This window comes from Urocitellus parryii, chromosome 2, assembly GCF_045843805.1.
Source record: "Urocitellus parryii isolate mUroPar1 chromosome 2, mUroPar1.hap1, whole genome shotgun sequence".
NCBI lineage: Eukaryota > Metazoa > Chordata > Mammalia > Rodentia > Sciuridae > Urocitellus > Urocitellus parryii.
In genome coordinates this window covers 36,643,143-36,656,833 of record NC_135532.1, presented here as the reverse complement: position 1 = coordinate 36,656,833, position 13,691 = coordinate 36,643,143, and the positions used below count along the sequence as shown (strand labels likewise).

The 13,691-nt window shown below is 45.3% G+C and overlaps 1 protein-coding gene across 1 annotated transcript in view; it reads left to right on the top strand.

Annotated features, from left to right (window-relative positions):
• Fam124a (family with sequence similarity 124 member A) overlaps positions 1–13,691 on the top strand; it is a 53,965-nt gene that overhangs the window by 20,755 nt on the left and 19,519 nt on the right. The window contains exon 3 of the mRNA XM_026393706.2: positions 8,563–9,296. Coding sequence (XP_026249491.2) covers positions 8,563–9,296 — 734 coding nt within the window. The remainder of the gene's footprint in view (positions 1–8,562; positions 9,297–13,691) is intronic.

Sequence of the window (13,691 nt, the reverse complement as noted above, 5' to 3'; positions counted from 1 at the left end):
TCTTCTTTTGTCTCTTGTTTTGTTTGGGTGGAATTGCCTTATTTCTTAAAGCAAAATGAATATTAATTTCAGTCCTGTTATTTCCAAGCCCACTGTGCTACCTCCACATCTACAGGACTGTGTTGAGATCTGGACTTTCTCAGGATGACTCTGCTTACCAAAGACATTGAGGAGCACAGAAGTGGTTTAGAAAGAATTAAGACCCCTGAGCAGAAGAAAGGATCTGTGTAAAATGCCATGGTTTTCTCAGGCCTTTCAAACCCTTGAATTTTTTATACAAACAGGGTCTTAGCACGTCATTCAGCACGAGTCCTTGGTGTGTCTCAGACCTGTGTCACCATCTCAGAAACCTTCAAAATCGTCATAGTCCTAAGGACTTGCACAAATATGCTAGATCTGTTGAAGGGTTTCTAGCTGAATTTATTACAGGCTCATTACATATGAACCTCCTGGTCCTCTCACAGAATCGATGTCAAACCACATCAGAATTTTAAAAAGTGTCTTTGTCATGTCTTTCTGGTTGGTCTCTGGATTTTACTACCCCTTCCTCCTCCCATCAGGAGCATATGTTTCAGGAATAGGGCCCTGATTGAAGCTTAGACACACCTCGAAAGTGAAATGGGTGGTCCTCTTGCAAGTGGAAGAAAACACAGGTCTCTAAAGTTATCTGCCTTCTCTCTATATTATTTATTTCTGAATAGTGTCCTGGTTTGGGAATGTGAATCAACAGGGGTTATTGCTTCTGCAACAGATGAGAAAAATTGAGACCAGTCAAATAGCTGCAGTTATGGCAAAGCATCTACTTACAAAAGTTTAAAAGGGCCCAAGCATCAGAAAGATCCCATAGTGTTCTCTTCTGTCAAGTGGAAATCCAGGTTTTGGCTTAACCATTTCAGCCAATGTTCGATTTGTCAGGTAGGCAATAGATCTGGAAATTCAGACCAAGGGAGGAAAATCTTGTTATCCATGTTATAAACTCAGTGTATATCCCCTGTATGCCACCTCAGTGCCACCACATTCCCACATTCCACAGTTCCTAACACTGCTTCTGACCCTGCTGGGTCTGGCATCGGGACCAGCCTTACCACTTTGATTGGCAGTTCAAAGTTGCAGGCTGATCTCCAATCTTGTTAAATTATAAAACTACTGAAAATAAAGAAAACCTGAGATTTTTTTTTATCTTAAATCTTGGTAGGATATGAAAATTGCCTACCATTTTCTCATTAGTTCAGAGGTTCAAAGAACTGGCTTTAAAAAAAGAAATGAAAAAAGCAATGAAGGCAGGGTACTCATTGCATTCCAGACGAATAGACTCTCTCAGGAAGGAATTTGGAAGCCCCTTCCCAAGGGCATTTATTTCTGGAATTCTGGCTTCATGGAGGGCCAGAGTAGGGTGGCCCTCTGGAGCCTTTCCCTGATGTCTTCTGACATGATCTTGATTCACAGGGCCAGCCTGCGCCCTGGACATATCTTGGTTGTGTGTCTGACACTCCACCATCACCACCATCACCTCCCTTGGGTTTTCTGCCACCAGGGCTTGTGGGTTGGTTGGCAGGCCAGTATCTAAGGCCAGGGAGCTATTCATTGACACAGAGTGGGGCTTTAGAAATGCAAATAGAGAGTTTATTCACCCTTATGCGTATGAGGTTACAGGGCCTCAATCCAGGATCTAGGGCTGGCTTCCCTAAACCAGGCGGCCCATAGAAACTGGACATGCCCTTGTGCAGTCTGGCATCTTTCTGGGGCTCATGCGGCACTGAGGTGTTAAGCAGTATTTTGGGCACTAGAAAGATGTGTGGTGATCTATTCAGTAAAGGATAAATGGTTATGGCTGCTGCCTTAGAAATGTCTCCTTATAATCACATTGAACATGCATTTGCTTAGTGAAGTGTCTATAGCCACCCAGTTTCATCTTATATATTTATTTGTTTATTGTCTGTCTCCCCCACTAGATTATAAGCTCTATGAAGGCAGAGACTTTTTTATTTTCCATTGCATCCCATAGTGCCTAGAGCATGATATGTGCTCAATAAACATTCCTTGATTAAATAAATTATTGCAACTGATTTGCAAAGTGTCAGTGACAACCTGGGTTAAGATGACAGCAATATCAATAGTTGCTTAAAAATTCTAGAAAGGTAGTTGAACTTGTCATATCCTAAGACAAGTGCAGGTAATCCCATCGGAATGAGAGACCTTGACCTTCAAGTGGACATGCCTGCTCTCAGGCAACAGGTGCTTTAGGAACAAACCGGTTTGCCAGTTCTAGCAGGTGGACCAGTCTGGGAGGCACCAGATGGTGGGGGACAGTGCGGGCGAGGCTTCTGACAGGTCCCGGGCTGCAGAGGGTGGTGGTGTGGGGCCCTGGTGCAGGCAGCACAGAGGTTACCAAGTGGCAGTCTGCCATCCAGAAGGGCCTTGGTCCCCTGCCCCCTCCTCCATAACACTCAAGCGCAGGATTTCCACCTAAGCGACACGGTCCTTCTCTTCACTGCAGGATCACCCACCCAAATTGGCTGAAGGAGCAGAACCATAGGGGCAGAGCCTCAGCAAAGCAAGCTAAGGTTTGGAGAAAAAAAAAAAAAAAACAGGTTAATTTTAAGGATGGTGGGCTTGGGAGGTGACAGAGCATGACGCAGGGGTCAGGGAGACATTTAGAGTTCAGACAGATCTGGGGTTAGGGCAGCCCCATCTCTAGCCAAATGGCCTTGAGCAAGTTAGTTTACATTTCAGCTACAAAATGGAGAGACAAGGCCTCTGTCCTAGCATTGTTTCAAAGATTAAGTGAGATAAATATATATGAAGCATCTAAGACAGTGCCTGGCAGATAGTAAGCATTTAATAAATGTTTGATATTATCTACACTTTTTTTTCCCCTGCTGCTAAATTTAGGTGGCAAGAGGATATGTACAGGAAAGGAGAAAAACGTGACAAATACCCAGGCTGTCTGTGCACTTTCTGCCTCATAGAAGGCATGACCTTGCTCTGCTTTCCTTCAAATTATTTCGGTTTTATATTAGCAAAGGAAACACTACGTGTCAATCACACGAGAGGCTTCCTCCTCACTTCTGGAAAACGCACTCATTTGAAAGCCTGGTTGATACCCTGTGACTGGCTCCCGTGCTCTAGCCAGCCGTGGGCAGGGCCTGCCTGCTGCCAGTCCCTGTCTGCTTTTTCCCAGACTGAACAGGTGCTCTCTGAGGTCTTTGGAGAAGACAGGTAATAGATATGATAAAGGCAGAGCGCATCCCATGGATGTGTTGCCTCAGCTTCTCTAGGGAGGCCTAGAGGCTTTTCATGACAATTAATTATTCACATTTTCTCTCCTTCCCCTCAAATACTTGGTTTCCCATTCAGCTCCACACAGGCAGATTTCCCTGGGGCGTGTGTAACCCTAGCACCCGACGACAGTTCAGGGCTGCTTTCTATGGTTCTTTGAGTCTGTGTTTCAGGGTCACATGCAGTGGCCCGAGCATATGAATGCACTGCCCATTCTCCTTCGCTCTCCTGGGGCAGGATTTTGGCCCCTTCCATCTCCCTGATTCATGCAGTGCAGAGGGGACCGGCTCTTGCTTCTCCTTGCCTGCTTGCTCTTGGCTGCAGCCAGAGATGCTGGGCACGCTGGACCTGATGGAATGCCTCGTAGGCCGGCTCCCGTGCGAGGCCGGGCATCCTGCCCTTTTGCAGAGCTGTAAGCACTCACTCACCCAGGCAGGCCTCACCATGGCCTTTGTTACTGCTCTCCGGGAAACCTTTGTGTGACTGCTGGAGGTGGCACAAGGCTGAGCGCCCTGACAACTCTGTTTGGGAGACTCAGATGCCACCTCCCCCAGGGCCTCTCCACGCCCCAGGCCTCTCCCTCCCCTGGCGGCGGGCTTTCTCAGGGTCAGTGTTCTGCTTTTCTTTCACCAGGGCGCCCACTGTGCTGGGGGCCTGTTTGAGCTGCCCACAGGGCAGCGCTGAGATAAAAAGACCTGGGCCTGTGCCAGCAGGGAGGCAGCTTCTGGCCTCAGAGACCAAGGAACAGAAGAAAGAGATGTAAATGAGCGTCCAAGACATGAAGCTATTGGCTGGTGGCCAGGAAAGCAGCCAATAGAAGGAGGTGGGAGAGTCACAGAGAGGGGCAAGGGCAAGGGGGTAGCAGTGTGGCTGGAGTGGTTGAGAGTGGCAGCTGGTCATTCTGCTGAGAAATGGATTCAGCAGAGAGAAGGGGGCCCTGGTACCCACGGATCTCGATGCTGCAGAGAATGTCCAGCTACTTCTTACTTCTGTGTGTCCTTGGCAAGTGACTTCACTTCTTTGTGCTTCCATTTCCTGCTCTTTAAAATGGGGACAGTAATAACACCCCCTTCCAGGGTTTTTGCAAGGATTAAAAAAGCTCATGTGTGTAGAACACCAGGAAAGGATGCATGTTAGCAATCGGGTCACCTGGGTCCCTGGCTGGGTCAAGATCTTACAGGGACCACCTGATGCTTTCACAACTTGTTTTCCTTCACTCCATGTACCTTTTGTTTTTCCCCTCATGGAACTCATCTGTAATTTGCTCAGGCAAATTTCTTCACCTTCAGATTGCTCAAAGCCTTTCTGTCCTTTTCCATGTACATTCATTGAAGTTTACCAAAGATGGGTCTCCAGTACTGGGAGTTCAGGGCATCATGGAAGAGGGAGATCTATACGTCATTGATGGTGACACCTTCTCCCTTTAATGGAGTGACTGACTGGGGGAAATTTCATTGGTTTGCCTGGTCACTACTTTGCTTCCACTGCACTTCTGCTGATGGTGGTGTTAACGTCCAACGAAATGGAAAGAAGCCAGGCAGGCAGAAAGAGCAAGCAAGAGCCAAATAATCCCTGAGTTCTGATCGTTCTCCAAGTCATTGCGATGAATTTTCATGATTCGCGTTAATATGGGGGCACACAGTTCCCAGATAACTGTATAAAAACAAGGATATGGTCTAAAGGTAACAGATCCTTCCTTAAATTCAACCCACCACCTCAGCAATGCAAAGGTCTGATTACCAAAAGGACATCCCTCCTGGAAGTGATCCACACATCTCAAGCCCAGTGGCCAAAATGGGACTCTTCATTCCTGTGCTTCTGCCTCTGTTTCCTCTATCAGTTAAACATCACATCAGATCACTTACTCAGCCAGAAACACCACAGGACACTCCTCTCCTCCTCCTCCCTCATATCCCTCCCCGTGCCTGGGGGCTCCTGGACCTGTCACCATGTGCCTCCTAAATAGTCCATGACTCCGTGCCTCTTCTATTTAGCCACTGATTCTGTCAGCATCCATAAATATGCCGTGCAACGTCCACTCCCACTCAGGTTCATAGCTTGGAACAAGTCATTTGCTTTGCCCCCTGCACCTAGAGTCAGAGAATCTAGACCAGAATGAGCCAGATGGCTCCTCCCGTGTCTCTGGCGTCTGAGAGTCATGGGATCAAGACTGGGCTCAGCTAGGGTGACAGCTCCATGTGTGTCTCATTCTCCTCCTGGCACCAGCAGGCCAACCAGAGCATGTTCTTGTAGAAACAGCAGAAGCACAGGAGGTCAGCCAAAACACGTCACGACTCACTTTCTCTGCCAAACCTAAGCAAGTCATCTAATCCCAGGTCAAAGAGTGGGGGGGTACATGTCACATTATTTAGTAGGAGGAACTATAAAGTCACATAGCTAAGAGTGAGCATACAGGTAGGTCACAAAGCTCAGGCCAGTTATGCAGCCTGTGGCCAGGTCTTGTTATCCGTTGTGTGGACTCTTTGCTGACCCCTTAGCTCTTTATTTTACCTATAGTTAGCCTCCTCCCTGACTTGATCCTGACACCCTTGTGTTGAAACCTTCCGTCACCCACCCAACTGAGCTGACGCCCCGTACAACTTGGCTCCAGCTCAGTTTTCCAGTGGCATCTGTTGCCATGTTTCAGAACGACTCGCCACCCCCTTCCAAATGTGCTTGTTTTTTTGTACAGTTTTGCACCTTCATTCCCAATCTCCCTCTTCCCACAGGAATCTCTCCCACATTTGAGGTTATTATAAGTGAGATGCCGTTTACCCTTCAAGATCCAGTTCACATGGTGCCTCCTCTAGGAAGCCTTCTCGGGAGTCCTGGAGAGAAAGAGTTGCTCTTTCCTCTCTCAGAATCACATCATCATGCTTAATTCTTCCCCAGAGAGAGGGAAGGAGAAAGGGGGACAGTTTAATTAATTCCCCTGCCATTTTAGTCTGTGATTATGGAAAACTGGGAACACTTTAGTCATCTTTAGGTTCCAGAAGCCTCTCAGCTCCCAAAAGCCTCTTATAGAGGGATGAGGGCTTGGTTTTCTGAGTGGGAGAGTTTAGTCTATTATATGCAGCCCTGCAGCAAGCTGGGTACTTCATCTGGTGTTCAACCAAAGAAACGTCAGCACATCTGGCTGTGTTGTCTTGTTGTAGATCGGTACCACCCAAAACTTTATTGGAAATTCAGGGGATTTTCAGTGGCAGTATTGTCTTTAGGTGATCCTTATCTGGCATTGATTTCAGAATCTGACTCCTACTCGAAGATGTTATTCTATTGCATTCCTTATAGGCATGTTTCAGAGTGAATTTCCATTTTTTATGTCTGTTTCCCACCTAAATGAACTTCTGAAGTTCTTACCTGCAGTTTATGGTTCTTTTCAAGTGCTGCTGCCTGGGGTTGTGCAGGTTATGCACTACACAATTCTGAGGTAGTATGTTTGTGCCAGAGTCTACATAAACACACTCCCAGCTGGTCCTCAGTGGTGCCAGCGTCCTTGTGTCCCTAGGGCCTTGTACATATCAATTGCTCAAGAAACATGTGACTGAGTGAATGAGAGTGAAGGCAACAACAAAATGAACTGTGTTTGAGTGAGATATTTAACAGGTGAAAATTCAGGCATATTTGATCCAACAAAATCAAAGCCTTGTTATTGCAGGTGCACATGGGTGAAATGGACTCAGTCCCACTCAGAATATCTTGTTTACCTACCACACACACACACACACACACACACACATTAAAAAAAAACAACTTTGATCCTGTGAATGGATTGAGATTTACAGTTCATACTAGCACATCACACTTAGCAGACATTACTGACCACTGGTCACTCTCTGCCTAACATCCCTAGTAGACTTTGTGAGGTTCATGGGTAAAGACAGCTAGGTAACAGATAATCACAATTGGCCTAAAGAGATCTTCATTGCTCTTAGATTTGATCAAAAAAAATTATATGAATTTGTGTAAAATTTATAAAAATAGGCAAATAAGAGTATCTTTTGAAAGAGCAAGCCTTTTCCAGGTGTAATTATCCGAGTTAGGAATGTCCCACTATGGCCAGCACATAGGACACCCCATGGGAATATGTCACCAAGTTGCACAGTCATCTTCACAGCTGCATTGGATGCTTCTAGGTGTTCTGACAGAGGACTGAAGGAGGTAGCTGACCCATTCAGAATATACAGGCCACTAGGGGGACATGGCCCAACAAGAGTCCCCAAAGACAGCCTGACCTGGGCACTACTAGACTCCTCATGTCCCCCACCCCTAACCACTGCTCCAGTGAGCTCTGAAAGAGAGCAAGGACACTGCACTTGTCCCCTGTCATCAATTAGAGTGTTCTCCAGAAAGGCAAGCACATTGTCCTCTTCTGTATTCCCCGTGCCTTGCTCAGTGCCAGGCATATAGGAAGAAGCACTAAATAACTAATAAGTGATTGAGCAAAAAAGAAAAAATTCATCATACCAGAGGGCTGCTGTGGTACTAGAAATGTCTAGTTAGCTTTTCCATCACACACACACACACACACACACACACACACACACAAAATGCCATAGAGGAGGAAAAGTTTATTTGGGGCTCCATTGCTCAGGGCCCAAGGTGAGGCAGCACATCATGGGGAATGACCCAGCAGAGGAAAGTTGCTTGGCTCATGTCAGGGTAAGAAAGCAGAGATAGGGTGGGGAAAGGGGTCACAGGGAATCTGCACCCTTCCAGGACACCCCCCAGTTATCCACCTATCCCCCAGTCACACCCCACCTGCCTATAGTTACCACCCAGTCCATTCAAACTAAGGTTGTCAGATTAAGTTACAGCTCTCACAGTCCAATCATTTCACCTCTGAATATTCCTGCATTAACACTGGAGTATTGGGGCTCTCCTTATCCAAACCATAACCATTTGCAGGGTAAGGCATCACAGTTATTTTAGGCAGTACCAAATGGCCTGCAGATGATGGTGACACAGCATCTTCTCTTTGAGCTCGTTATCCCTTTCAAATCAGCAGAGCCTTGACTGTTCACCCAAGCTGATGACGTGGCGGGCCCCAAAGTTTCCTTAAGACTCTCCACTTGGATACCATTCCTAGCAACAGCCCCTTCCTCTCTGGATGCTAGGATGCTGTCATAGGTTTTTGCATGTTAGCTTGGGGTCAGAAAGTCATATATCATAGATTCAGTTGAGTTAGAATTTAGCTTCTCTTCCTGCCAAGGTGGCGCCTGTTGTCACCGTGCACCCTAACGGAGTAATCGTTCTCATTCATTCTTGTATCTGTGCTCCCAGGTGAGCTTTCCGTGGAAGAGGCGCAAGACCCTTTCCTGGTTAGCATACACATCATCGCAGACCCCGGGGAATCCCAGCCGCTGCAGGAGGCCATCGACAAGGTCTTGGCATGGATCCACCCTGACCTTCCCCTGTTCCGGGTGTCTGAGAGGCGGGCTGGGCGTCGGCGGAGGAAGCCCCCAAAGGGGGCGCAACCAGCGCTGGCGGTGGTGCTGTTCCTGCAAGAGGAATATGGTGAGGAGCAAATCTTGCAGCTCCACCGCATGCTGCAGCGGCCACCCTGGCGCCACCACCACACGGAGCGCGTGCAGGGCAGGTTCCTGCCCTACCTGCCCTGCAGCCAGGACTTCTTCACGCTGGCCCCCGGGACCCCTCTGTGGGCCATCCGACCTGTGCACTACGGCAAGGAGATCGTGCGCTTCACCATCTACTGTCGCCACGACAGCTACGCTGACAGCCTCCAGTTGTACGAGCTGATCCTGCGCCGGAGCCCCAGCCAGAGGAAAGCGGACTTCTGCATCTTCCCCATCTTCTCCAATCTGGATGTAGACATCCAGTTCTCCCTGAAAAGACTGCCCTGTGACCAGAACCCAGTGCCCACCGACTCCTCTCTGCTGGAGTTCCGAGTCAAAGACATAGGCGAGCTGGTCCCTCTCCTGCCCAATCCCTGCAGCCCCATCAGTGAGGGTCGCTGGCAGACCGAGGACCATGACGGCAACAAGATCCTTCTGCAGGTACCCGGGGAGCTGTGTCTGTCTATCTTTCTGTCTGTCTGTCTAGGGAAACTGTGAAGCAAATCAGTTTGCCAGAAACTCTGGTCCCTGTTAAAGAGCCAGCAGTTAGAGACAAGGAGAAATCAGTGGCCTTGACTGCCCCAGACCATATCACCATGTCTGCATACTCCATCCGAACAAAAGAGGAGGATGAGGGCCTCTTCTCCATGGCTGTTTTCATTCTGCTGCAGTGGCACAGGCCTCAGTAAACCTAGGCACCTCCTCCTTTGCCCTCCCCCCACATTGAGCACCCACTAACTGCCCCTGGCCCCAGGGTATGTCTCAAGAGGTTCTAACCTGGGGAACTTGCTATTAAAGGTTCCTGGCTCTATTCCTTCACACTTGGGGAGTTTGTACTGTGTAATCTTCACTCTGAAAAAGGAACTTCAGGAAAGCTCATGTGTTGGACAATTGTGAAGTATGTGTTGTTGCCTGGAGAAGATATCTGTTCCCTTCCTCTGTCACCTCCCCTACATTCTCCCCTCCCACCCTCCAATTCTGGCTTAGGTTGTTAAAATTCGTGGTCCTGTGAAAATATGACTTCCTTCTCAACATTGAATGTGTAAGAGATGCCTTTGGAGTTTCTGCATTCACTCAGCCAGGGAAGGGTTGAGCAAACACATTTTTTAATTTGTTGTAATCAGTTACACACCACAGTAGAATGCATTTATGCACTTTGATATATCATACCTAGATGGGATATAATTTCTTATTTTTCTGAATCACATTGGTGCCAATACCATGCCATTTTTGTTACTGTAGCTCTGTGGTATCTCTGGTATTGTGATGCCTCCTGCTTCACTTTTCTTGCTAAGGATTGCTTTAGCTATTCTTGGTCTCTTATTTTGAGTGAACGTTTTAAGGACAGGAGACTGACCCAGTTCTTCCATGGCCAACACCTTGGTGGCATTACTGGCTGCCTTTCTCCTCTCATCCTTTCAGTAGGTGTCCCAAATTCACTAGAAATAATTGATTATATTCAATAATGCCTAGAAATTGAAGAACTTCCTATACCTAGCCTTACCTCATGAGCTCTTTCCAACTCAGGCCCTTCTTGAATTAATAGGTAAGGCAGTTCCGGTCCATAGCATTTTGTTTCTCTGAAAAACCTCTACCTCTGTCATCCCAGTCTTCATGTTTCTCTATCTGAAAAGAGAATGCTCATAGCCACTTGGGGGACATTGCCTCCAGAGGTGCAGGTGGAGGTAGTAGAATCACAGGTGGTTTCACAGTAAGCCCCAGAACTTTACTCCTCATATGATGAGATGAAATGAGAATTTGGCACATGTCAGATGACTGGTCCAAAATGCAGCCAAGGCACATTGCTCAGGCCAGAAAGGTCACTTTGACCAAGCATGGTGGCATATAACCATAGTCCCAGCTAATCAGGAGGCTGAGGCAGAAGAATCACTTGAGCCCAGGAGATCAAGGCCATCCTGGGCAACCTGGCAAGATTCTGCCTTTAAAAAAAAAGTCACTTTGAGATGTTTACCCTTTACAGGAATCAGATAATTTTCAGATTTCCTCTTGAAAAAACTAAGTAACGTTGCTTTATTATTGAGTAAACTGATTTGTACCTTTGGATCTATAATCCCCTTTGAAATGTGAGAAAATTTTTCATCTGCACTCACAGACTGCCAATTCTTTATGCAAAATATAATACAGTAGCACCAAGTAAAAGCTAATGAGATGCAAAGGATTATGTTTATACGAAAAGACCAAAATGAATGTGATTATTTCTGAAGTGATTTCTTCCTTTTTGTAGTAATGAGAGGGTTTTTTTCTCTTGATCCTTCTAATAACATAAATGAAAGAACAAAGTATGAAAGCATGGCCTGGGCTTAACTTAAAGGAAACAATGAAAGAATATTTCAAAGAAGATCTATGCATTTAAATAGCTATAAAATCTATACATGTGCAGGCTTTTGAAGTTAGGGGGTCATTCAGAGAGTAAGAAAAAGGATTTGTATCTTGGGACTCAAGACTGCAGACCTTTGTTCAAAGTAGTAGTATGTTGAGTGGTAGTATGTCAAATTAACATGGACAGAAATGACAAATGGCCCCTTCACAATTCTTGATAATAGCCATTAGAATAGGATTGCTGTTCATTTGCATGTTTACAGAGAGCAGCCTTCTATTTCAGCATGGGATATACACATATCCATCTCCTTAAGTTACTTTTCAAAGTAAAAAATTTATATTTCAGTCTTCAGCAAAGTCAAGATATTTAGGTCATGGGGTAGAATACCTTTTGATCCACATTTTCTTTAGCAGTCTATGTTCCCTAAGTCTATGTTCAATTATAATGTTTAACATACAAATTTTGCTCAATTGGATGCAGTTATACACTGAAAAAAAAAAGTATCTCAAGTGAGTAGTTTTTCCTTGCCTTGTTAAAATTTAGATTGTATTTTACTTTCTCCCCCTGCTGCATTGACTTACATTCCATATACCAGAGACTTCCTCCTCCCCTTTTAATTGTTGTAAAAGACAAAATCTGAGATTTTTTTTTTTTTTTTTTGGAAGCCATTCAGCCTCTTCTGAGAATTAGGAGATGTCTTTTACTAGGATCAGATAAGAAAGGGAGAAAACTGTTCTTCTGAAACTCAGCTTCCTTCCTTTTTGGCATTGGTCTTCCTTCTTGCCTGGTCCAGAGGGAAGATGGGGAGGGCTTGCATGATATCCAAATTTGCATGGATGCTCGATAATACTAAACCACGGCTATGTGGAGTCAAAGGCTGTAATGAATCTTTCCACCTCCCATCCAACTGAACCAATGTTGTACTATGAAGCCCATAAGTTCTCTATGTTTTTATTTTCTTTTGATTGAAGACTATAAGTAAGACACATACTGAAAAGTGCACAAGTCATAAACATACAGCTCAATGAATTGTCACAAACCAAATATTTGTACAGGCAGCACAAAGTTAAAGAAAAAGAACAGAGACTAAAACTGAAGAAAAGATCTCTTTCCCTACTTCCAGGCCTCCCTCTCCTTGAATGAACATGCTACTACTCCCTAAAGTACAAAAGGGAGAGGTAGAAGTATCTAATTTTTAAAAATAGCTTGGGAATATCTTATCTTTTTTTTGCATTTGTTAATAGATCTCACACTTTAAAAGCGATTTAATATGGCTGATAAAAATATATACTACACAAAAAGATTAATAAAAATGAATACAGAAGAACTTGAAGTAAAGGGTAAGTGTCAATAGGAAAATAAGATAAAACCAGTGTGATATCCAAAATACATGTCATTTCCTATATTCTTTCTAGAGTCATGCCCTTCGTTGGTAGCCACTAGCAGCCACATGCGGCTGCTGGAATTTAAATTTTAAGTTAAATTTAAAATGCCATTTCTTAGTCAACCTAGATACATTTCAAGTGCTCAGCGGCCACATGTGTCTGATGGCTACCACATTAAATAGTGCAGATACAGAAAATTTCCAACTTGGCAGAAAGTTCTGTTTGAGAGTGTTGTTCCTGAAACAGGCTCCAAATTTGACTTGGAGTTTTCTGCAACAAAAGAAAAATGGAAAATCATCAATGATGTGATGCAGAATCTATAGGGGAGAAAAAAAACCAACCCTTTTAAATGTACGGGCATCCTTGGTTCTAGGTTCTGGAAGTAAAGCCCCCCTATTTTCTCATGGTCACAGTGGTGCCAACAGCCTGTCCTCAACTGCTCCCCTAGAATCACCATAACAGGGGCTCACGAAGCTCTTATATGTGGTGTCCCAGTGCAGGCCAGGCCTGTCGGCCAAGGCAATTCATAAAAGCCACTGCACAGAGGGAGCCTGGGCTAAACAAGGTGGTCCTTGTCTATGGCTCCTGCTGGTTTTGCCAAGTCCCAGAGGAAGGAATGCACCTTCAGATAATCCCCCAAAGCTTGTTTCCATGCTAACAAGTAACAGTCAGTTTGCCTTTCTGTTCTCAACCAAGTGCCTGAAGAACACCTGTCCCCTGAAGGTAAAGGACAGTCAAATGTACTACAACTCATTCAAGCTGGATTGTGCACTGTCATATCTGAAAAGACTGACAAGGACACAATCCAAATGGAAATCTACTCACTGCCAATAAGAAGCAATTCCAGGGAACTGGAGACTATCATGCTAAGTGAATTAGCCAATCCCAAAAAAACAAAGGCTGAATGTTTTCTCTGATATGTGGATGTTAATTCACAATAAGGGGTATAGGGACGATTAGGGGAGAATAGAAGTACTTTGGATTAGACAAAGAGAGATGAAGGGAAGGGAAGGGGAATGGAAACAGGAAAGAAAGCAGAACGAATTGGACATTACTATCCTATGTGCATGTATGAATATACAACCAATGTAATTCTACATCATGTATAAC